This window comes from Fulmarus glacialis, unplaced genomic scaffold, assembly GCF_000690835.1.
Source record: "Fulmarus glacialis isolate BGI_N327 unplaced genomic scaffold, ASM69083v1 scaffold32648, whole genome shotgun sequence".
Lineage (NCBI taxonomy): Eukaryota > Metazoa > Chordata > Aves > Procellariiformes > Procellariidae > Fulmarus > Fulmarus glacialis.
Genome location: NW_009229488.1, coordinates 26,880 through 50,728, shown reverse-complemented (window position 1 = coordinate 50,728; position 23,849 = coordinate 26,880). Strand labels below are relative to the sequence as shown.

At 41.2% G+C, this 23,849-nt stretch overlaps 1 protein-coding gene across 1 annotated transcript in view; it reads right to left on the bottom strand.

The window, feature by feature from the left end:
• Positions 1 to 23,849, bottom strand: part of LOC104081230 (pumilio homolog 1-like) — a 70,556-nt gene that overhangs the window by 23,497 nt on the left and 23,210 nt on the right. The window contains 7 exon segments of the mRNA XM_009583877.1: positions 2,388 to 2,539; positions 8,418 to 8,522; positions 9,874 to 9,967; positions 14,654 to 14,924; positions 15,900 to 16,066; positions 18,108 to 18,286; positions 20,934 to 21,042. Of these exon segments, the coding sequence (XP_009582172.1) occupies positions 2,388 to 2,539; positions 8,418 to 8,522; positions 9,874 to 9,967; positions 14,654 to 14,924; positions 15,900 to 16,066; positions 18,108 to 18,286; positions 20,934 to 21,042 (1,077 nt within the window).

The following is a 23,849-nucleotide window of genomic DNA, read 5'->3' as shown; positions in this document are numbered from 1 at the left end:
CTGCAGGAAATGAAATGTTGGCGGTTTTTATAAATACGCTATTAAGATGTCGTAAACATCACAAATCAACTGTCCATAATCATTGCTCTAGGTTTCCAAAACATTTGCCTCAGCACTTCTTAGAAAAATTTCATCCAAAAAATACACACTGTATTCTCTTACGGATGGAAGGTTTGCATTAAAAACAATACCCACGATCCCCACCCATGCCTGCTTCACAGTTATAAAAGTAATGAAAAATATTGTAAAGGCTACTGATGATTGATATTTTTTATCTTAATAGCCTAAGCCTTTACAGAAGCTCTCTTAGCACACTCCCTCCTTACAGGGAAAGGCTCCCAGTTTGAATGCCAAAGCATAAACGGCTTTAACACACTCTTAATGCCGCTTTACCTGCGTGCACGGGTGTGAGCAGGAAGTCTGTTGAACACGCTCCTGCCTGTGACCTGCCACGTGGGGAGGTTTGATGATTAACTTTGTCAGGAGCAAAGTGTTCTCCTGATCACCGGTCCAGATCATTGGTGTGAAACATCACTGTTTTTATTATCTAAAAAGGCCTTATAATAATACCAAACACTGTTTTTTGCTTTAGTTTTCAAAGCAGAAGCTAATAAATTCAGCTGCCAATTGCCATCTTCTATAATTGCTATCTCAAACACACGAGGACCAGAAAAGGAAGGCTTTGTGCTACTATGAGAAAGGAGCCGCCCCACTTTTCAGTAGGGTAACAAACCCATTTTGTTTCCAAGCAGAAAGTACTGTGGGACAGAGGCTGATAAAACTGTATAAAGCCAACGTCAGGCAAGGACCAGCGCTTAACCAAATACTAGACAAACTAGCTGGGGTTGTGCCGGAGAGCCAGACAGGTAACAGAAGCCCGAGTCCGCTTCTTGACACCCGTCCTACCGGCCCTTCCGAGGTCTGAAAGGAGAAAAGTAGAATATATCCAACCGCGTCCAAGGGGAACGAGAATCAAAACAAGGATGGTGGGATGCCTCCCATCCTTCTGGCATTTAACTTAATTACATAGGTTTAGCAACCATCAGTTTAGTCTGAAAGTTTGGATTGTGTTTTTAAATGCTGATTTAAATAGCACGCTAACAATTTGCACTCCCATACAACTTTATAAAACGTTTAGGATGGCTTTTCGTTATAGTAAAGGAAGAAAATCATTGTTGTCTATTAATTCTTGTACCAGTCTCTCAGGTTCCACCTTCTGCTCCAGTAGTTGCCAGATTTACATTTGTGTTGTCTGCATCAGAGGTACAACTATGATTAAATACCAGACCTTTAAAATGCTTACTTTACCTAACTGAAGTTAGGAAAATTAACCTAGTTAAATTCCAAGTATAGAGGAAAAAAAAACCAAACTCACCAAAAAAAACCAAAACCCAAACAAACCACTGAACAAGAAATTACACAGTGATTCATCGCAAAGATGCGTAAAAATTTTCAACAGAGGAAAAAGTACAGGCTATATAATCCAATCTGCCATCACTGCCAAGGGATTAAGACAGAAGAGGTGGATGGTGCAAACCCCATCAAGCACACATCATTTACAAAGTATGTAAGGAAAAACTTCCGCCTTACCAGCCCCCAGTGTGACCTCTTCATTGTTTTTTTTTAAAAAAGCAAATACCATTTAAACAACAGATACCTTTCTCAATATTCATCTCTAACACACTTAAAGGGGTAACAGCAGATCATATGAAAAAGCTTCACTAACTTCATTAATATTGGCCTTTTAGATGTCAAATTCTCCCAATTTTTGTGCAGACTAAAGCAAAACAACTGCACAGTTCACCTTATAAAAATAGTAAATTCAGTGTTTTCTTTTCGCATTCATCTTTTGTCTCCAAAGTCCTCACACGGATACCAAGTCAATTCATTCTGCTGTTATTTTGACCCCTTTAAACCTAGTCTTCGTCAAAAAAAGCATCCTATCCTGGACAGTACCCTGAAGGTAAGAACACACTTATGGACATTTACTATTTGACACACGTTTTCATCGTCTCCGTGGCCTTCAAGTTGCAGTGATGGGCACAAAACCAGATTGCAAGATGATGATTTCCACTCGCACACCAACGGCATGTGTTTGTTACTGTGTCATGCAGCGGTGTTCACAAACTGATGAGATTATTTGTTTTCCAAAGCATTACCACACAATAATTCCCCACCACAAACGTACATGCGCTATCCTCCACGTGCATGATGCAGAAATGACATTACAGAATGTATAGATGTTTCTCCTCCTTTTTTTAAGAGAGTCTAAGAGAGGCTCTTCTCTTCAATTACAACTGTCAGGAGCAGTGAAAAAAAATCGGGATTCTTCAAAGCTGCTGTGTTCCCTGTAAGTAACTTGACATGCAAAGCATCCTACCCCTTACCTGTTGTTGGCCCTGCTGGGTTTGCTGAGTGGTCTGCTGATTCGCCGAATTAGTTGCAGCGGCAGCTGCGGCGGCTTGCTGCTGGAAGAGGCTGGCAGGATAAACTCCCCAGGGCGTAACTCCATAGTACTGGTGAGGAACAACCGCCGGACCTAAAACGCGAAGGGAATCAGTAAGCTTCTGTAGTGTGACAAGCGTTACACAGCAAACCAGCACCAAAAATACCTGCTCGTCATATTTGGTTTAACAAATCCTATTTCAAGTGATCTGCTTTAAATCCTTTGCAAATACGGAGGGATTCTGGCATTTGTATTAATCATTTTTAAAAAGCTTAGAAGTCAGACCTGAAATTTCATCTTTACTTGCTTTTACCTTATTGGATGAGGTTAAATTCTGCACCAGTGATCCTGTTGAAATTCCATGTTTTTATTGTTGTGCCCTAATTTTATAGCGAAGGACCAAAACTTTATCTCTAACCAAGAGAGAAGGAAACTTGTTTAAACACAGATATACACAAGTCTCTTCCACCTCAGCTGACATTCACAGCTCGATAACATCTATCATTTAGCTCCCCAATAAATTAAAAAAACCTCTTTGCATCTGGATAGCATCAATTCTCAAGTGTTTAAAATGTTATTTTTCTAGCCACTCAGTCCTACTTTGCATTTGCAAACCACCATAAAAGAGGCTTACGATCCTGCATCTTTTCACATTCCTTCCTCCTCCAACTTAAGAAGCTTAAAAAACCCCAAAACCTTGGAGAGCACCAGAAAAAACACAACTTTTGAAGATTCGTTGTATTTTATCAAGTCTCAGGACACCACACACTTAATTTGGCAATAGCAGAATGGCAGCCTTTATCCTTAAATAATCTAGTTAGCATAACGCTGAGGAAGCAGCGAGTACTCTGCGCTGAATGGTGGAGTCCCTCCCACCAAATAACATGTATGTGAATCCAGTAATATTTTTTAATATGTCTGTTCTATATCTTTTGGAAAGGTCAGCAGAAAAGTAGAAGAATTTCCTTTGCTTTTCAAATACATCACCTTTCCCATGGGTTCCTTCCCCACAGTAGGAGTAACTTACGGCATGCTAGTCTTTTTAAGGTAAAGCACCACAGTCGTATTTGACACTGTAGAATAAACAAGTCTTTAGTGAATTTGAACAACACACTTGTTCTTATATGGAGTAAAAAGAGCTTCTATTTTAAGAGAGATGGTTAGCATTTGAGTTCTAACCAAGTCATTTTAGTATTGCTGTTAGTTATGTCTTACAGTAAGACCCTGCAAGAACAAGTGTAACGCATATAAAGACTATAAGCGTTTTCCCCAAGAGACTTAAAAACTATTCCCCCAAAAATGAGGGATGACAGTAAAAATGGAGATGCAAAAAGACACAGCTGAGTGTAAGCTTGGGTATGACAAAGGGGGAAAAATCCAGGAAGTACTTTTTTCTTTTGGTTTTGTTTTTTATACAGTAACATATGTTTGTCTCAAATGAACTACTGCATAATGCAAAAGCAATCCACTGTGCAACAGTCTGGATCTCAGCTGGGATGAACTACTGCTCCCACAATCAATACTGCAGACTGTTGAGATTCAACAACACTTCAAGATATTCATTTCATATTTAATGTGAAATATTAAACTCATATTTCAAAAGTGTAATAGTTACTCTCCTATATTATTTTGTTTTTAACCACTGTACTTTCCCCAAATTTAGGATTTTGTAGCGTCGTTAACACACATGCCCAGCTCTATGTACAGCAAGGAAATGTTACAAGCAGCCTGTTGTCTAACACGAGGCACTTTAGCAATACATGCTGAATAGTCGGATTTGTATCTCACGCTAAAGCTCTGCCACGAAATCCACCCTTGCTGGATTTACTGCCTACCCTCAGTCAGAGAAGGTGACTTGTGTGTCTTACTCAGATTTGTCTTGGAGCAGCAAGCACTTGTTTCTTACCTTCTGACCTGGAAATTCATGAGCAGTGGTAGCTAAAATTAAAAAACCTGCAGAAAATGAATCAGTCACACAATAGTACTGCCTATCTTGACCTAAGTAGCTACAGACACATAGTTAATCGGTGGATTATAACTTGTTTATATTCAGTCAATGCAGATCAGACAGCAACTGCTAGGGTGCTTCTGCACTCAACAGGAAAATAGTTGCAACTGCTCCGTTTTATGCAAGTAATTAGTCTGCGTTTGCCCTTAGGCTATTGGGAAATTGCTGCAATACCCTTTATCTGGGCAAAATGTGGGCATCTCTCTGGGTTATTTTAATCTCAGTTCTAATTATCAAACAAGCATAGTCTAGATGGGGCTTTTTTCCTAGTTAGAGGTTGCTCATCAGATCTGCAAAAGCCTTAGGTGTTTAAAAGAAGAAGAGACACAGTCTTTGAAGTTTGCAGGCATCTGGGCTTAAAAGAGCTGCAAGTCTGGCTCAGCTCATTTGAGCACATGGTGAGGCTCATTATTGAACAGTGTTCTCAGTGAGGGCAAGTGTGTCATCATTGCCAGACTTATAAAAACACACAGAGTGTTTCTTTACTTCAGGAGATACTGCACCTGCTTTTACACCTATTAAAGATACACATACATGAGAAAATAAAAGCCATTCTAGTGCCCTTGAAATCAAATATTCCCACTACCACGTCTCACACATTGGCCACAGATACCCACAAATATTCCTTTCAAGAAACATTAGCAAAATCATCTGTAAGTGTGTTCATAACAAAATTTTTGCTTTTCATCTCAGCCTTCACACTCAAATCTCTATAAGCAGAAGCCATACCTGCTCTCTGCAGGAACAGCCAGCCCCCTCTTGCCTAGGATAAGGACTTAGTGACCACCAGCTTAAAGAGCCTCAAGAATCTCACGTCTGAAAATGCAAGGCTGCAAATAGCAACTTTATCAAATACTATCGACTTGTGAGCTGATCACTTCACAATTCCCAGTACGGCAACCGCAAATATCCATGAAGTAGTGTCTTTTTAGGGATGGGGGTGAGAAACGGCTGAACTCAAACGGCTCTGGTGCAGCCCCATGCAAACCCTGCCGTACAGCGCCGGGGGCCAGCACAGACCCAAAAGGAGGAGAGGCACCCTTGCGTGACACCGAGCCCAAGGCAGCTGGGGAAGAGCCTGCTGCACGTGCTCCCCCAAACCCCAGTCCTAGGCGGTATGCGCACGCATCCATACCTGTCTCCAGCTCTGAGCTGGCTCTGCATGGGACACAGGTCAGCACCAAGTGAATGAGGCTTCTAAGAAACCCAAGCTTGAGAAGCACAGTGCAGACACACATCCAAACCAACTCTACCTTCAGTCTAGGAGCACTGTGTTTTTCCTGTATGCAGATTATTCCAGCATCCACTTCTCTACAAAGAACAGAAACACTTTTGTACCTGTAACATACCACCTCAGAGGGAATCAACATTTCCCAACTTGTCTTACAAAAGGCAAGATTTCTTTTTGTTGAGTGACATCTTTCTCAAATGATAGGAGGCAATTTCACAACACTTTTTAAAGACAGCAGTATCTTCCCCACAGTTTAAACTCACAAGTGATTTTTTTCTTGAGTCTAGGAAGCCCTTCCCTCTGCATTCAAATTTGTTCTTTAAAATGCTACTATTGTTGGGAAAAAAAGAGTATTATCACAGGGCTGACAGTCTTACAATCATGAAAAAGTTGCCATAACAGCAGAATCTTAATTGACAGAATTATCTCCGCCATAAAACACATAAGTTTCCCCTCCGCTCTAAGAATGTCTGTGAGCAATAAACTACCAACAACTCTAAACTTATTTCTTCCATCTCATAAACTTCTCCAAGTCCTCCCAATTTAACACTCCCATGCGCATCAGGGAGGCCTTCTGTCTTTATACATAACTCTAAACCTCTAAATTGCCCCACGCCCCGTCAGTGCTGCACTCAGTCATTACAGAGAAAAGGCTTTCAAAACTGCTTGAGTCTAGACAGAAAAGATCCTTTTCCTGAAAAAAACATCAACAAGGAGGGAAGTTTGTTGTATCGCCATTTCTAGCTGTTGTGGACCAAAGCCCAACGAGATGGATGAAGTAACTTCTATTTCTCAGTGGTGTAACACTAAGTAGATTGCAGCACATTACACATTCTTTTGTTTTGCTTTCAAGAGTCACAAAGTTTAAAAATTATTCAAGTAGAGATCCTGATGCCAAGTTTTGGGATGCTTTAGGTATCCTGGGGTATGTTATTTCCTAGTTCAAATTTATAAGGCCCCAATCAGATATTCAAGCAGCTCCAGCTTCAATACTGCTGAGAAAAAGGAAAAAAAAAAAGTTGTCGCAAACACACTTGCTGTTTTCTAGAAATCTGGCAGCAGTTACATGTGGTCTTTCTATGAAATCAAGATGCTGACCTCCTGCTCCACTGAACTTCAGTGTGTAACCACAGAACGAGCACTAGCTTTAGAAGCACCGAGGTGACGCAAAAAGGCCAACCAGAATTTTCTTTTTATAGTATTCGCTTACAAAGCGCCTCTTCTGACCGTAACTGGAATTGCTAGTGCTTTAGCACCTCTTCCCCACTAAATCCTGACTGAAGCTTCCTACTTATATTTGCCACCAACAGTTCAGATCATTCATTCACTGCCACACATTCATCATCACATGATAGTTTATCGACTCCTGGACTATTAGAAATATCCTTGTACTCTAGCTCTTGGCTTTCTTCCATTTAATCACAGCATCATTTGTTTGCCAACAACATGTTGTTACCTAAACTTAATCTTGCACTGTTATTATGCAATCAGCATACAAAATTAACAGCAGCCAAAAAGTCCAAAGCCCACATCTTCAAATTATAATCTTGATTCTTTACATACTTCTATACGATCCATTAGAAATGCCATCCAACTGGGTAACAGTCGCTGAAATCCCATTTCAGAGCTTGACCTGATACTGGCCTCAAAGCTTAAAAGCTAAACAGAGGTTACGTAAGAGCTGTTAAACACGCCGAAAAGTCACGTACCAAACCACAACGCTGTTTGGCAGAGCGCTATATTCACGTACAACCAACGTTCAATGGTTTTGATTTGACACAAGCTATCCCACAGTGGAAGAGATTTGCAGCGAGTATACCAGTTGTAAATGGAGCGTGGCAACAGCATACAGGCTCCGCCACTTTGAACTAAGCAGTTTTCATTTAAAATGTAGAAGGCTTCCTTCCCAGTGACTCAGGGAAAGAAAAACATGATTATAAAAATGTTTTTCTGAAAGCACATTATTCCTTTGTCCTCAATGCTTAGGCAAGAACTTTATGGCATACGCAGCAAAAGTTCAATGTACGATGTGTTCTTCACACTGCCTGATAAGCTGTTTTACCGAGCTGTCATCCCAAGATACAACAATTTTGGCTATGACAGTTGGCAAGAATTTGGAAACTGATATACGAACGTTTGGGAGAAAGATCTTGCACAAAGACAAGAGCCACCATCTTTGCTTGCCATCTGGAAAACTACATATTCATAGTATAAGCCTCACAGCAGATATAGGATGTTTTTACCTAGAGAACCTAAAAAGCATAAATTCTTAACAGACTTCAGCAAAAGGGAAAGATAACATTTGCAGGATACACTACAGTAAATCAAGCTAAACAGCAACGAGATACAACTTTCCTGGCAGGAAAACACATCCTCCATCTTTCTAGCATTTAATAAGTATATTTTCAAAGGTATCTCTCACTACTGTCAGTTACCAAAAAACCCCAAACATGTAGCAACATTTATGTCTGCAAGTGTTTCATTTCAGATTTGCTCTGGCTGTTTATCCTCAACAGAAAGAGAGCCCATAACAAGTGTTATACAAGAATCATCACATTTAATCTACAGAAAATAGGCTTTCCAAGACAAATTCTGTTTCATCTCACTGATATACAATTATGTCTCCACAGAAATTACAACGTACTAATATTCAATTTCCACAATCACAGACTCAAGAGTAGTTTTGGTACTGAAAATGGTCTCGAATACACAGACAACTGGAATCATCTCACCTAATGTCGCAGCTGCTGCAAGTCCGGCTGCATACGGATCTGTTCCCGGTGGAGCGGCACTGATGATGTACGGATTGGGGACAAAGGCAGCAGGAGCTAAACCTGCTGAAAACATACCTGTCAGTAAAAACAAACTTAACTAGAACTGAAGCCCTACCAAAATACCTCTGGCTACCTAGCTGGCAAACACAAAAGCTCACGTTGCTTTAGTATTTTCAAGCTTTTTACAGGTTGTTTTCTATAGGGAGTGAGCAACCACTGCTTTTCCCAGAGTCTTCACAGAACAATCTGCAGAGGGTATAATTTACATGGAAGAAACCTAACTCCAAGGATGCAATGCCCCATAAGGAAAGCTGAAGTGGTAGAATACTCTATATACAATACCCATACTTGCTCAGGTATCTCTGCAGTGGAGACACACCCTTACTGTTTAGGTGATTATTAACACCAACCAGATATTAACGTTATCTAATTGTTTGTTACTATTCTGTATTTTCTATAGCAAGTTGATCAAGAACTGATTTACCCTACTTTCTGAGTTCCATGCCTACTACACAATACCAGTACTTCAATTAATTAGTTTGGAAGGCGCTCAGGAGTGTACAGGCAACATCGCAGGGCACTATCGCTGCCATGTAGGCATTACCTTCCTCTGCAAGGAAACAGTTTAATCATTAGAGAAATTACCGGTGGGCGGGAGGGGGGCGTGGAGGGGAGGTGAAGGTGAAGGGGAGTAAGTTAAAAAGCTAAATAATTTTAATTCAGGTCTATCCCTGAACTCCAATAAGCATACAAATACACTGCACAGAGCTGGGAGAGTCCCAACACACTTGTATTGGGCTTTCGGGCAAGAACAACCACCACTTAAATTGCTTATTGTGCTAAAAACATTTAACCCTAAGATAGTTTAACTCCAATCATCCATGAGTAGCCCTTCTATAGTCCTCCTGTTTTGCTATGCACGGGATTAAGTGCTTTCTTTGCAGTTAATCTATACTGTTTCAATAATATAAATCATGTGTTTGCATAAATTACATCTTTAACTTAAAGTCAAACCCCAGGCAGCTGAACCACAGGAAGTACATTCAGGTGTATATGGAATTGCGCATTTTTCCCTCGCTTCGCTGGGCCGCTCACCCCAATTCATGCCTCACTCAGAGCAAGCAAGTACTTCAAAACGCTCTCATTACTGAACAGCACTCTCAGCAAGGGTAAGAGTGTCATTCCTGCCAGACATGAATGCTCTAGAGCTTTTAAAGTGCGCAAGAGATACCTCCAGAATTTTTCAAGTAAATCTTCAAACAATATACTTCTGCTTGCCTGTCGATTACCAGTTACAAAAACATATTTAGGATTCTCTAAAACTTACCAATCCTTTTTCCCTACTATTTTCCCAACATATTCTGAGGACTAACAGAAGTCCAGTAAAATGTAATGTATTAAATGCAAGACTTACCTATGTGAGGCTGATGGGCAGCTGCCAACGCGTACTGCTGCTGCTGCGCTGCTGTTAGTTGTTGAACAGCAAGTGCATTCGGTCTTTGGAACAACTAAAGGGACAAAAGCACAAATATAGTCCTTTACTCACGCACAAAAAGCATTCTCTTATTTCCTTTTAAAGCAATTCCTTTACACTAGATTTATTTTCACTACTACAGACACTCCTCTCTAAAGGGAAACATTTCAAAAGGAACTGAAAAAAACCAAACCCCTTTGAAATCAATTGCCCGTGATAATCCACCTGAAAAAAAAAAATGTATTTCTGAAATACAGCTAAACCACAGCCAAGGTTTTCTCTGCTGTCCTCTGCACAACGCCTGAAAGCCATTTTTTTCCCCCCAACTCCTCCTCAAACACACAGCCCCGAACCGCAGCCTGTGGATCACTAGTAGCTGCCATGAGCACTTCCAGACCTTGAACAACACTGAGTACAGTGAAACCGCAGTTACACCAGTAGACAACCCGTGCAACTCTCCCAGACGGTCTGAAGCGGCAAGCGGCACGGCAGGCGGACTGCAGAGCGAGGTGTGGGAGAGATGATACACTTGAGATGGCTTCAGAGCCAGCTGAAGAGCCGTCAGATGGGATGCCAGCCTCAGGAGCTCACGAACCCCTGGACAAAATGCTTCCTTTACCTGCCAGCCTTCCATCTCCAGCATCTCCTACGTGAATCCAGGCAAGGAGAGTAAATTCTTCTTTGATCACAGACAGAAACCAGACCTGGGACTTCTTGGTTAAGTCATCCAAAGTATATATAAGTTTGCCAGCTTATAGCTTACTAGAATCTTAGGGAGCAATGGGCAGTGTTATCGAGAACAGTCGTTCTCAGTAAGGAAAAAAGAGAGGATTACATTAGCCTTTAAAGAAAAAGTATTTTTGCTTAGGGTTTCTTTTTTTTCATTCATCCAAGTCCTTACACTAGGCTTACTTCCCCATCTTCCTTTGCCAGAGTAGATGCCTCTACCCAAGTGAAACATTCCCTGAACCAATCCATTAGCAGACCATCGCTCAGCTCTAATTAAAACATTTAAGAATACACAAGCTGAATAGCCACTCTGAAACTATCCAGAAGCAGTGTTCATCCCCACTTACTTCCAAAAGTGATCATTTCTGAGGTGTGAATGACTTCACAAACCGCTGTGATAAATGTTTTCTCTCTCCACTCACTTGGAAAAAAATAGGCCTAAATGCTATACAATTTTCACATCTATTATCTCTGCCCTCCTTTCAGACAAGACAAGTGAGCTACTTCAGCTGTCAGAAGCAGAAATAATAATTCTGCCCAAATTTTTGGCAGAAACTTACAACCTTCAAGAAGCAGCACAGAATCATTTAGAAAATTAGGGTTGTTTTTTTTTTAAAAGACAAAAATTGGAGTTGGTTCTCCTGAGAGCGGGATGAGCAACTGCACTGTTTAGGCAGAAAATCTGAAAGATAGGTGAGGAATAAGAAACAGAGTGGCTGGGCAGAGTCCTTTCATCTGCTCAAGAAAGTCACCGAGAGTATGTCTGCATCCTCAAGTCAAAGAAACCTAAAGACTTAGCTCCAACTTAGTGACGCTTACTTCCTCAGACAATATTCTTGAGCATCTTTAAAACCACATGCAAACGTTCTGCATTCACACTGTGTTGCAAGCATGAGGAAGGGCTGGATTCCTTCCACCTGCAGCAGACCTCCTCTCAAATCTTTACGGAGTTTCCCTCCCAAAGGAAGGTCAGATCAATGTTGGTATCTAAGCCATGCACTCGGGCAGTGACTCAAATCAGCGACCTCTCCCTCCGCCCGCTTTAAATTGCAGTTTCTGCAAGCCTGCAAACCCAGACTCCAGACTCGGCTTACCCGGAAGAAACTCAGTGTGAACAGCTAAAACTTTTTGCAGCTGCAGATTTCATACTGCCTGTAGCATACACAAGGAAGCGGAGCCAACGAAAACGATCACAGTTTCAGGCTTTACTTAGCCAGATAAGCCCCTACACCACATGAGCTCTGGGAATCATCAACTCTACGTATTTCGGAAGGGTTATTAAAGCCTCAATGCACTGTCCCCGTTTGCTGACAGCAGAGACCTGTATTCCAAAAAACAAACAGCAAAAAGTAAAAACCCCAAAACCAGCTTTTCGTCATCTCATTTGAAAACCAACTGGATATGATACTAAGGTTAAACTACGTATCAGTATTAAATTGTGATCTCCACTATCCGCAAAAAGGAAAAGAAACCTCTTCTAACAGAAGTATTAACTGGAATTTACAAAGTGAGGCTGAAGTTACAAAAATGTACGCACGGAGCATTTTAGCCTATTAGAAATCACATTCAGAGTGAAAACCTACAAACTACTGACAGTTTCGGAGGAGTTCAGTAAGATCACCCGACATTTCAAAAAGCGAGGCTATTTTCCTCTCTCACACGTGTACACAAGTGAAGTATCATTTACAACACGTGGGGGAGTTCATCGAGGGAATTCCAAGAAACCAGAACATCGCAGTCTGTATTATACAATTACGGGAACATTGTAAGATTAGATTTCTGTAAGCTAGTTTCTTCTGCAATATAAACATCTGACATCCCTAATCACATCACACGTGGTTAAGACCTCCCCTTCTTAACATTGCTTTTAGCTGTACTTGCTTGTAATCCCTTCAAAGTATATGAAGCTTCCCAACGGACCGAGAAAGACACTTTTACAGATGAGATCCTTTTGTTCAGGACGTATTTCCTTCTGACAACTGAATGGAAGAGACTATACTGCCAAAAGACAGACTTCTTTCATACAGGCTATAACTGGCAGACAGCGAATACCAAGAAGCACTGGCCGCTGGATATCATATATTAAAAAAATGGGCACAACTCCGAGACAAGATACATTGCATTTACACAAATGTGCACTGAGAGGTCACACTTGGCAGAAGAGTGAATCCTTATCTTTAATACAGCACTTATGCTTACAAAAGCCTGTCGTTTGCATTTACTGTAGGTGTAAGCAGCTATTGCAACAAAGCTGAAACTAAAATAACAGTCCTTATTAAACAGCCTGGCCTGCTTATTCTCAGCATGACCTGGGTGGGAGCGAAGCATGCCAGAGCGAGCGGGTGGGCAGGCAGCTGTGTGCACAGCGCCAGGACCTCCCGCTCCCCACCAAAATTCACAGTTCAGAGAGTCGAGAGAGAACTGCAGCCTCGCAGGCAAGCCAGCAGAAAGTTTTAAGCATGATTACATGGAGATGACAACAGTTCTATGTGGATATTACCCATCCACTTCATACAAAGAAGAAAAACCCAGGCCTATCTACAGGGCCGTCCAGAGCCAGAGCCAGAACGCCGTGCTGCAATCACTTCTGAAATCAGCACACTTTCCAGGTCGGCCTTACTTCAAGAGTTTTTATTTTCACTAGCTAGGAAGAAGACGTGCCAAATTTTAAATCCTATTTTTAAAGGCCAGAAGAAATAAATGAAAACTACTTTAACTTGTAAATGAGCCTTAATTTAAATAAAATACACTAACAGACAAAATACAAATTACAGGCTCCACATTCCTGCAGTTATTTTCCCATATCTAAAGGTTCTTTAAAAAGCAGTTCAATTATTTAGCTCTAACATACCGTTTTAAAAAAATACACACATTTCGTTGTTTGAAAGTAATTCTTGCATTCAAGGTCCTACACCAGAGTAAGACAAAGACTTGAAACTAGCTTTTTTTTTTTCCCCCCTTTTTGAACTATACAGCAGCTATTTAGTTTAATCATTAAAAAATTTTCCATCATTAACCTCCCAAACATGCTATATAATAAAACAACCGATTAAGCTACAACACAGATATTTACATTGCTTTTAAGACAGTGATAACTCTCTGAAGGTGGGCCTTTAGCACAAACTTGGCAACGGCCTTTCCTCAATACAGACTGCCAGCAGGCTTTTTTGCTAAAAAAGATCAGATATTTCAGGAAACCCAGGACTAGTTACATACTCTTGCAATCAGCTACAACAAAGGATTTTATTCTTCTTTGAGGGATATCATAGTTACAAAGGAAGGCAATAAAAGTTTACAATCGTTACCCAAACTAGCAGGAACAGGAGTGTATTACGAGTCGATCGTTGGATCTAAGCCCAGCATTCAAGAGAAGCCAACAGCAAAGCAAGGACTTGCGTTACTTGTCCGGGATGAGAAGCTTGGGCAGCTTGTGTGGGAGAAAAGGTCAAACAAACCCGCCGGGCTGAGATAAAGTTTTGTAGTATTGGACTCTGACCTCAGGTTTTTAAACCATGCTCAGGTAGGAGCAAGCCAGTTTAAACTCATTATTCCTTCAGCCTGCTCGGGTTCGGTACTGCAGAGATCCCAAAGCAGGGCTGCAACACCAAGGCTCAGCAGTCGTTTGACCTTTAAGAGCTCGAGGGCGGGTTGTTTTTTTGTTTAGCAGTTTTTTACCAGTTAAAAGCTCTTCTCCAATGCAAACTTACTCAAGCTAAAAATGATTAATATGCAGAAACGTGCTGTTGATAACTGCTGTTTGTTACAAGTCCTTAAGACTGCTGTTCAGATGGCCTTGTTAAGTAGATCTCCTGCATCGAGCTCCCGAGGAGGGCACACGCAGCACTCTACAGATGGCATAGAGATGATGAAACCATTCCAAGTCTTCCTCCGTCCCTCTCCCCAAGACAAGAGCCTGAGCTCATGCTAACCCCATGATGACTCTCCTGGAGGAACTGGAGTGGTAGGACAGGACCGACGGCCAACACTTTACCTGCTGTTGGGAGTTGTAATCGAAGAGCCCCACGGTGGCTGCGGCCGAGTCCACAGGTACTTGGGTGCCAGAATAATCAAACTGAAGAGGTTCCATGCCAACATGCTCCATGGGATCCAGAGGGACACTCTGGGACTCGATGTTGGAGAAATCTTCCACTGGCTTGGCACCATTAGTACTCGCCAGCTGGGCTAAGCCCTCTGATCCATTCTGGTTTGGACCCAGAAGATCTACTTCACTAGCAGAGTTCTGGCAATTACCAGGTGTACGGCTATGCAGAAAGAAAAGATACTCAGCATTAAATGGACGTGCCTAGTGACATGTCACACAGCATTGATTAACAGCAACAGACACTAGTACTCACCAGAACTGCTTGTAGATGTTGTGATAAAGGGGAAAAAAAATAAAAGGAGGGCCTGAAATAGTTCCCTAAATGAATTCTACAAAACAACTTATGTATTTAAAAAAAAAAACAAAAAAAAAACCAAAAAACCACACCACCAAACACAAAACCCACCCACAAAACCCCCAGTCCCCCTGCCTCAAAGACCTGTTACAGTACAAGTGTAAAAAAATTCAGTGTCTTTTTTCTCCTCAATTGAGAGAGTCAGTCATAACAAGACAGGATTTCAGAAATGCCAAAGTTATTTCTTCATAAAGCTATTAGGTAATTATTAACCATGTAACGCTCTGGCACTGTATCTCACTTGAAACCTTTCTAAAGTAGCTGCCATGGTTTCCCAATTACCTAACATAAGCACTGGACTCAAGTAGGAAATGGTTCATCTCCATGCAAGGGCCAGCAGCATGCGCCTCACAGCACATTTGTTTTGCTTTTACAGTTTTCCTACATGTCAACACAAGGCACAGCAGGCAGGTAAGCTAGCAAGAAATACAAATGCATTGATTACATCAATAGCCACCATTTCAGAAGGCTTTAACCTCTTGAGAGCTACAAGTAACAAGACCAAAACCCCGACTATAATTTAGACTAGTATATAAGCAGAGTCAACATCTTGAGTAGGTATTTCCATAGGAATCCCACACAGAGTAATTAAAAACAGGTGTGAAAATAAAACAAGATTAAATAACATTTTTTGTTATCCTCCACCTTCTCACAGTGCTTCCCTGCGCACATTATAACATCCTTCTGACCCTGTTTCAATGAGTCAAAGGCTTTTTCACCACAGCATGGAAAAAATGTTAAGTGTGACACTGATTAGTTATTAACTAATGGTGCACGTACCTGAAGTCTTTGACATCTGCGTCGATTCCATTCTGCACAGGCAAACCATTTGTTTTATCCATCACATCCCCCTCCTCCTTCAGATCTCCTAATTTATCGCCATCAAATGTGCCCTTATTTTTCTTATCCCCTTTGTCATTCTCATCATTCTCTGCATCCCTTGGCCCCTAGGCAAAAGAGACATTATTTTAATAAGCTTAGTTTTCAGTTCAATTTTACTTTTATTCCAAGATGGTAATAAATCAAAGACACACGTCACAATAAAGTAAGTCACTTGCAAACATTAATTCTTACAAATAAAAATGTAAAAAAGCAAAATAGTCAATCATAATCGAAGAAATAAGGGAATTAGTTCTTACTCTTCCAAGAGAAGTTTTATCCATCTATTCAGTTTCTTCCATTTAGTAATTCAGGGTCTGCTTCTATAGGCTCTAAAAATCCCACCCCAAAATAATTTTAAAGAATACTTATCCAAATCCTCTTTCTAGATGAGACTTAGGCACTTCAAAATTAACTCAGGAACTTTGAAAAACGACAGCAGGTACCGAAGGAGCATAAACTGAATTAGTGCCCCTCCAAAAGTCACTGTGTCCGTGTCAGAGATGCAATAATTGACTGGATAAGTGCAAATATTTGAGCAGAACAGGATCACCTTGTTTTTGAGGGGCATTACTGTGATTTGCACAGTGAATTCCAAGGTATGGCTCATTTAAGAGCACTCAAGTCAATCACTAGCTCAATCACTGGTTCATGTAATCCTAAAGCACATTTGGGGGGGGCGGGGGGAGAGAGATTTCTGTTCTGTTGAGCATTTTATGAGTGGTATTACATCTGCAGCATTTCTGCCCTTAACGTCTGCATTTTATTTCACTTGGGAGAAGAATAAAGGGTGATTATGCCAGGGGTAGAGTTTTGAACAACAAAAGGGAGAGGAAAAACAACATAATTTATGATAAAAAACAGCAAGGGGCATATAAACATATTTATCAGAGGCAGCTTTGGTGCTGTCAGACAGACAGACATTCAAACCCTGTCTTCCACTCCATTTGAGGGAAAATTACTATGTACATAACAGGGCATTTGAACCCTGTATCAACTAAATCATTTTTCCATTCTCTCTAATTGGAGGGGGGGATTTCCCCCCGCCCCCATATTTAGAAAAAAAGATTGTTTTAAAAGTGATCATCTTCTGGTGCTGCTTCTTAAAGAAAATAAAATCGTGCTTCCTTAATATTAAAGAGCAGACTTGGAAGTGCCAATTGTAAATACAAATTTGGAGCCCGATTCTCACCCAACACAATGTGATATTCACCAGTGAGACCCTTCATTTCAGAATTGGCATCCTGACTATCAATGCTGTGGAGCAGACACCTCTCTAAGCCCCAATTCGGATGACAAATTGGCTCCTTCCACTGATTGTTTATGTCTCAAAAATAATCTTTCTTAGGCTCAGGGTTCAACAAGGTTATCAGGTGCCCACTAATGAGGGACAAAAATAAGAGAATGGATGAAAGAAACCAGAAATCAGCTCCCTGAAGAGATGAGCACAGGAGTCTAACAGTAACAAACCTACTCCGCTTTTATGTTTTTCGGCAATTCCTGATCTAGCACTTGGCCAAGGAGGTAGAGCTGAGATGCAGCCCCTTTCTCCCAACAACAGGGATGGGGCTTGACTATGCCTCTCTCACCACATCCTTAGATTCGAGGCAGCAGCAACTGTGCTCCCTTCCGCACCCCACGAAACACAGTGACCAATGCCATTTCTCCATAGGAAACGACATGCCCTGGAAAGCATTCCCCAGCTAGAGTGGCTTTTGTAGCTACATTACGTTTCTAGCATCATTACATGGAGCTTTTTGTTCTTAGCCAGCAACAAAGCAGCCACACGCTCATTCAAAAACCACAGGTATATTTGCATACTTCTACAATGATAAGCTTAGCTGGGGTGTTATTGCCGGTGTGCTTATCCGAAGAACCAGGGAATATCAGCAACCTCCAGATCCTTTACAACCATCTCCCATACTGCATCCCCTAAGTCAAGAACAACAGTGAAACTGCTAGCCAACCCGTTTTAAGAAAGATAGCTAAACTAGGAGCAAATAAAAGAAACATCTGCCTTTAAGAATGGATTAACAAACAAACAAACCAAGCAGCAAATGGAGAAAATAACATAATGGGAACTCAAATGTCAGAATCAGGCACACTTACAAATCCTCCTTTCCTTAGGCAGGAATCTCCAGGAGATGAGCTCAACACATACTCCACCATGCTAACTCCAAGTCCTCCACTCTCTGACCGTGGTGAAAGCACTGAGTTGACTTCACTATTCACATGAAAGCCCTGACCAGGTCTTCTCTGAACCATAATTGGTTGGGAAACAGAGTGATCTGGAACAAAAACATGTGTAATTCTTATAAGTAGATCCAACTATTCAAAGGAGGCAAGTCATTAAATACGTACTCTCTAGTGTCTTAATAGTACTAAGAAGTACCAACTTTTTGACTCTGGTGATGTCCGTTAGAAAAAGCAGGATGGCTTTCTCATTTTTTAAATACTAGAACCTGTAAACCTACAAGGAATAACTACATTTAAAGTCTAAAATAATAACATTTCAGAAATTTAAGTCTCTAAGTAAAAGTTGCAATTAAAGAAACAAAGTTCTAGTTTTTAGTTTTACTAAAACTCTTGCATAAGTACAGTGAAAAAACAATCAGTCTTGGTTTGTCATTTAAAACATCATCCTACCATTACACCAGCCTACATTTGTTTTCTTGGTCATGTGAACTGCCGTATTCATGTCATGATCAGAGCTTCCCTTAGCTATTTCCTCAAAAAGTTTATGAGAGCTTCATTTCTTCTTCCTCATCCCCTGTCCTCCTGCATCCGCTCCATCCCTTTATCCCCTCTGCAGCATGAGGGTTTGAGATCCAACCAGAACAGAGTAAGGACAGATGTCTCCACGTCCTAACGAGCTCTGCAAAAATTGCTGGCTGGGCAGCAGAAGGTGGCCTTACATCCCCAACGAGGGAAGGGAAGAAGTACTCTGCTCCTGCCTGCTCAGACTGGCGATAGTCAGCGAGTCAGTAACAGGCAGCAGACAAGAGTAAGTTGCCAGGGGATGGCGGAAGGGCCATGCAATGATATCAATACTGTAGTTTCCTTATAAAGCAGGCATAAGCTGCCAAGAGAAGCAATTCTGTTCTACCATTGTTCCCACCTATGCTTTCCTGCCTTCTCGCTCAAGCCAGCACAAGAATCTATGGGGCCACAAAGTGAAGTGGACTAGGGAGACTTTTTCAGGATAAAGTTAACAAAGACAAGATAAAAGCTAGTTTTAACCCAGATCAATTCCCCAGCAGGTTTCATCGCGCTGCTGCATAACTACTTGTACCACCAGGAGGGGAAGAAAGGAGTGGCCTGCATCAGACAGGACTGCTTCTTTTAGCAGTACTGGCTTCAAATGCTTTAAAACTACAACTTCAAGGCAGAGTAGTGAAGAACCAAAGCCATATGGGAGGACTGCAGTGCATACTGTGGACACAGACAGAAAGGAAAATGGATGGAGCAAAGGGCATCTTACAGAAAACCAGGCTTCATTAGTTCCACTGTTCATGGAACAAACCAGTCTTCTGGCCAAGGGCACTTCCACACCCCGCCTCCAAGTTGTGCTCCTTTCTCTCGGGCAGCGACCTTGAGCAACTGCTCAGACCACGGCTGTTCTCTTCATTTTAAATGAGCAAAAGGGGAAACTATGACTCCCCTGACTCACAGGCAGCAGTGCAGGCCATGGCTCAGGAATAAAGGCTGTAAGGTGCACAGGATTAATTGAGAATAAACAAAGGAAGAGATGAGACGAAGGGCTTTGACTCATGGAGATTTGTGATCAACCAGCGTAGGAGGTTACCTCCCCCAGATGTCTACCCTGCCTGTCTGGTGGATGTAACCAGCCCAACAACAGAGGCAGCAAAGGAGAAAGTCTCCTTCTCAGCTGTTGCTGCTCAGAATCTGGCTCAGCACTTTAATCACCCTCAACTTCAGTTTGTAACACAACCAGGCACAAACTATTGTTGAGGACTGGATGCAGGCACTGCTATGGAGATCCACTGCGGACAGGCAAGTAAGACAGCTGGAAGCAGCAGCTCCCCAAAATCTCTCCCGTATCCAGCCAGACCGCAAAATTCAGGCGATCAGATTTTGAGAAGCTTTATCCACTTTTCACAGCCATTTTGAAACTTAAATAATAAAAAAATGCCCTTATCACTATCCCAATACCTTCACTCTAATAATGGATATTCTTAGCAGGAAAAAAACCCAGAGAACAGTGAAGTTCCTCTAAATCGCATCTCCCCTGGAGCTGTAGTTCTGGGCAGTTGTTTGGAAACTGCACGAGATACTCAGCAGCATTTAAGGAGCATATTGATTACATACAGAAAGCACAGAAAATAAAAAGTAAAAGGTTAGCATTTCAAATTCAGCACATGCACGTGATTTTTGCCATTTAACTAAAACCAACCTGAACACTCTCCCCTTAAATTCAAAATAAGGGACAGACTCTGATCCAAGAAAAATTCTTGGCAGATAAACCTCAATACTACTAATTCAAAACATCACTTTTTTTTTTTTCTTTTTTAAACTGAATGTTGGGTTTTGGTTGGTTTAGTATTTTAAAAAATTGTGGGGTTGTTTTTGGTTTTTTTTACTAATCTCATTCTCCAGTATCTTTGTTCAAACTTCAAGTAATCCATCCCAAGGCAGAAAATACATCAGAAAGTTTAAATTGAAATTTTAATGGCAATCTAAAATTTTTAAGCAGATAAACATAAGGGTACACACATTCACATTAGACAATCTTTTTATAACTATGGATATCTTTTAACTCTATCACAAAGCAATGTGGGGTTTTCTATTAGTTTTGTATTATGTAAAACAAGTGTTTTTAAAAATCTTTTAAAAGGACTGGCCAGCAATTTTGAGTAGATGAGTTGCACATTTCTGTATTCAACCCCAACTAAATTAAGTAAATAATTGAGCTACCTGATGTTCCCCAAGCACTGTCTCTCCACTGATCTCCCAGAAATATCCCTTTTGGTCCATCTTTGCTGGAATCATCAGATTCCCAAAACTTTTTACCCGGCAACAGCTGCTGCAATTAAAAAAAAAAAACAAAAAACAAAAAACAAAAAACAAAGCATGATTAAAATAATTATAAAATGCAAACATAAACCATAAGCGTCTCCCTTCTAAACATGAATCAATCATTAAACACAAACTGATACATGCTCTATAATCAAAATATTTATAGACTCCTAGGGTGAAAGCCATACAGCAACTGAGATAATGATTCAATCTCAGCAATCCTCTTACATTCTTAAACGCTTTATGAACCCCACACACGTAAGCACACACATACAATTTACATTCTCCAGCCTCTCAGCATGAGAGCTACTTGCAAGAAAAATATTAGCAGAAAAAACTGTTCTGATCAGAACATTATCACAACTTCCACCTGAGCTGTGTGGATACCTCTAAAACTACCCAGCATTTCCAGCCCATATTCTTGCCTTCAAATACTGAGGTTCTGATGCTGGCACGGACAGAATAGCTCAAGAGGTTCCAAGAGCTCTCACTTCTTGCTTATTTAATGACTTCTGAGGACTCTCCATGCTATGAAGGTTATTTGTAAACATTAATAAGAGTGAACAGTTCTGGGCCACCACACCTGCCATGCAGGTATTGTTCCCACCAGATGAAAAGAAAAAGGTTATGCACTCACTGAGAACAAGACAGAAAGTCATCCTTGGCTTGAATGAAACCAAGGAAGATTGCTCTGAAGTTCATAAGATGGCAGAAAGAACAGTGTGCCCTATTTAGCAGATGTATTTTGAAAACACCAGCTTCACCGAGGAAACACCTGCCGCATGGCATCTACATATGGCAAGGGGAATTTCAAGCCCGGCTTAAGTGCCTTAGATGTCAAGCATTCAATCTCCAAATTAAATCTTCAGGCTGAATGAGATATATGCAATTCAGACAGGAAACAACAGTACATTCATAGCAAATTAACAAAATAAATGAGCCTTGCCTGCTGAAGTTGGAATAAAACTAAAGGAACTGGAAGATTAACAAGTACTTGCATCTGTTTGAAATTACCATAGAACAAACAAGAATCATCAGATTAGTCGATGTCTCCTATATATTAGAAGTGTTGATAACTCTATACTCCATCAGCAGACGTGCAAATTTAAGGCTACGGCATAACAGAGTAAATAGGCTGCTGGATGAAGATGAAGCAAACGAAAGATTTACGAGCTCCCAGCTTGCAGTGTCCTCTGGTTTAAGACAGACAATCAGAAAAGTTGTGCTCACCATTTACTTTTTTTAACTTAAGGAAGATCTGTTTACTCAGAAGCATATCACGAAGCAGGTCTGTACGTATGAGATTAAACCCGAGGTTCAGATTTTCAGATTTGGATAATCGGACAGATTACCTTAAGACAGGTATTATAATGAAAGCAACATCAATTTTACCCCACATTGAAAAGCAGAATTCCTTCCAAATTCTTAAAAAAAAAACAAAACAAAAATAACCCAAAAACCAAACCCAAAACCAAACAAAAAAAATCCCACCACAGATAAGAGAGCAATTACATTCAGCTATTTAACTAACACTCAAAGTTGCTTTTGACTAAAAGTAATCCTGCTTTTGCACCGAGATCAGTAGAGAGTAAGATCAATCCTCAACTTAAACACGGCAGTCGCCTACAAGGGAAAAATAAATAAATAAATGCAACCCCTTCGGGAAAAAAGCTTGTACAGGCACAAGATGGAGGGCAGGCACGGCGTCTGAGCGGACCTCAGAGCAGAAGCGCTGCTGCTTCAGGGGCTCTCAGTCAAACCTCAGGCTGTACGCAGACGTGCAAGTTTTACAGCAGCAGAAACAGGCTCCCAGCTCCTCGGCTCGCTGCTGCTGCTGACTGTAAGCCCTGAGCAAGAGCTGGTGTGGGGGCATTTTCCAGCTGAACTGAAACATTTATGCATACACCTGCATATTGTCTATACAAGCACACAGGAATGTAAAACAAAGCAATCCTCAGGTACAGAGGTTGAATCAACATCTCAAACTAACACATGACAGGTCAAATTTTAGGATGACATGTGCCAGTAACAGTCCCCTTGTGCCAGGCACACCAGGAGCTCCCGCACAGAGGTTGCCACTTCTGAACCAGCTGAGATCCTCCTACAAGACTCAAGACACCATGCACGTGTGTGTGTGTGTGTGCGCTGTTTGCTGCCACAGAGCTAAACAATACGTATTTACAGATTCTTGTTGCTCAGTTAAATTGCCGTTTTTCTTTTACTGAAAGTATACACTTGTACAACTTACTTCCCCACCCTAACCTCCTCTTCCAACTCACAATAGCCTTCCTCCTACTAATTCAAAAGCAAAAATCTTCAGATTAGTTTTCAAACTAAGGATGAGATGAGCCCATTCACCTTCTATGCCTGAGCACAATGCAGCGTACTCCAAAGTTCTTCCAAGGTATGTGCACTTCAACCGTACCTGGATGTACAGACTCCAGTACCGGGGCTGTCGCTAGGGCAGGTGAAATAGCTGTACAAAAAGTGTCAGGGACACGCAGGACTTGTGCCCACCCTGCTTCGCAGTATTCATTACAGATGCAGAGTCTAGAATCACAGAATGGTTTGGGTTGGAAGGGCCCTTCAAAGATCATCTAATCCTCACTCCCTGTGATGAGCATGGACATCTTCTGAGCATCTTTCAGGTTGCTCAAAGCCCCATCCAACCTGACCTTGAACACTTCCAATGATGGGGCATCCACAACTTCTCTGGGAAACCTCTTGCCATGTCTCACCACCCTCATTGTAAAGAATTTCTTCCTTGTGTCTAAGAACTCTCCCTTTAGCGCAAGGAAGGAAAAAACTTCCTTT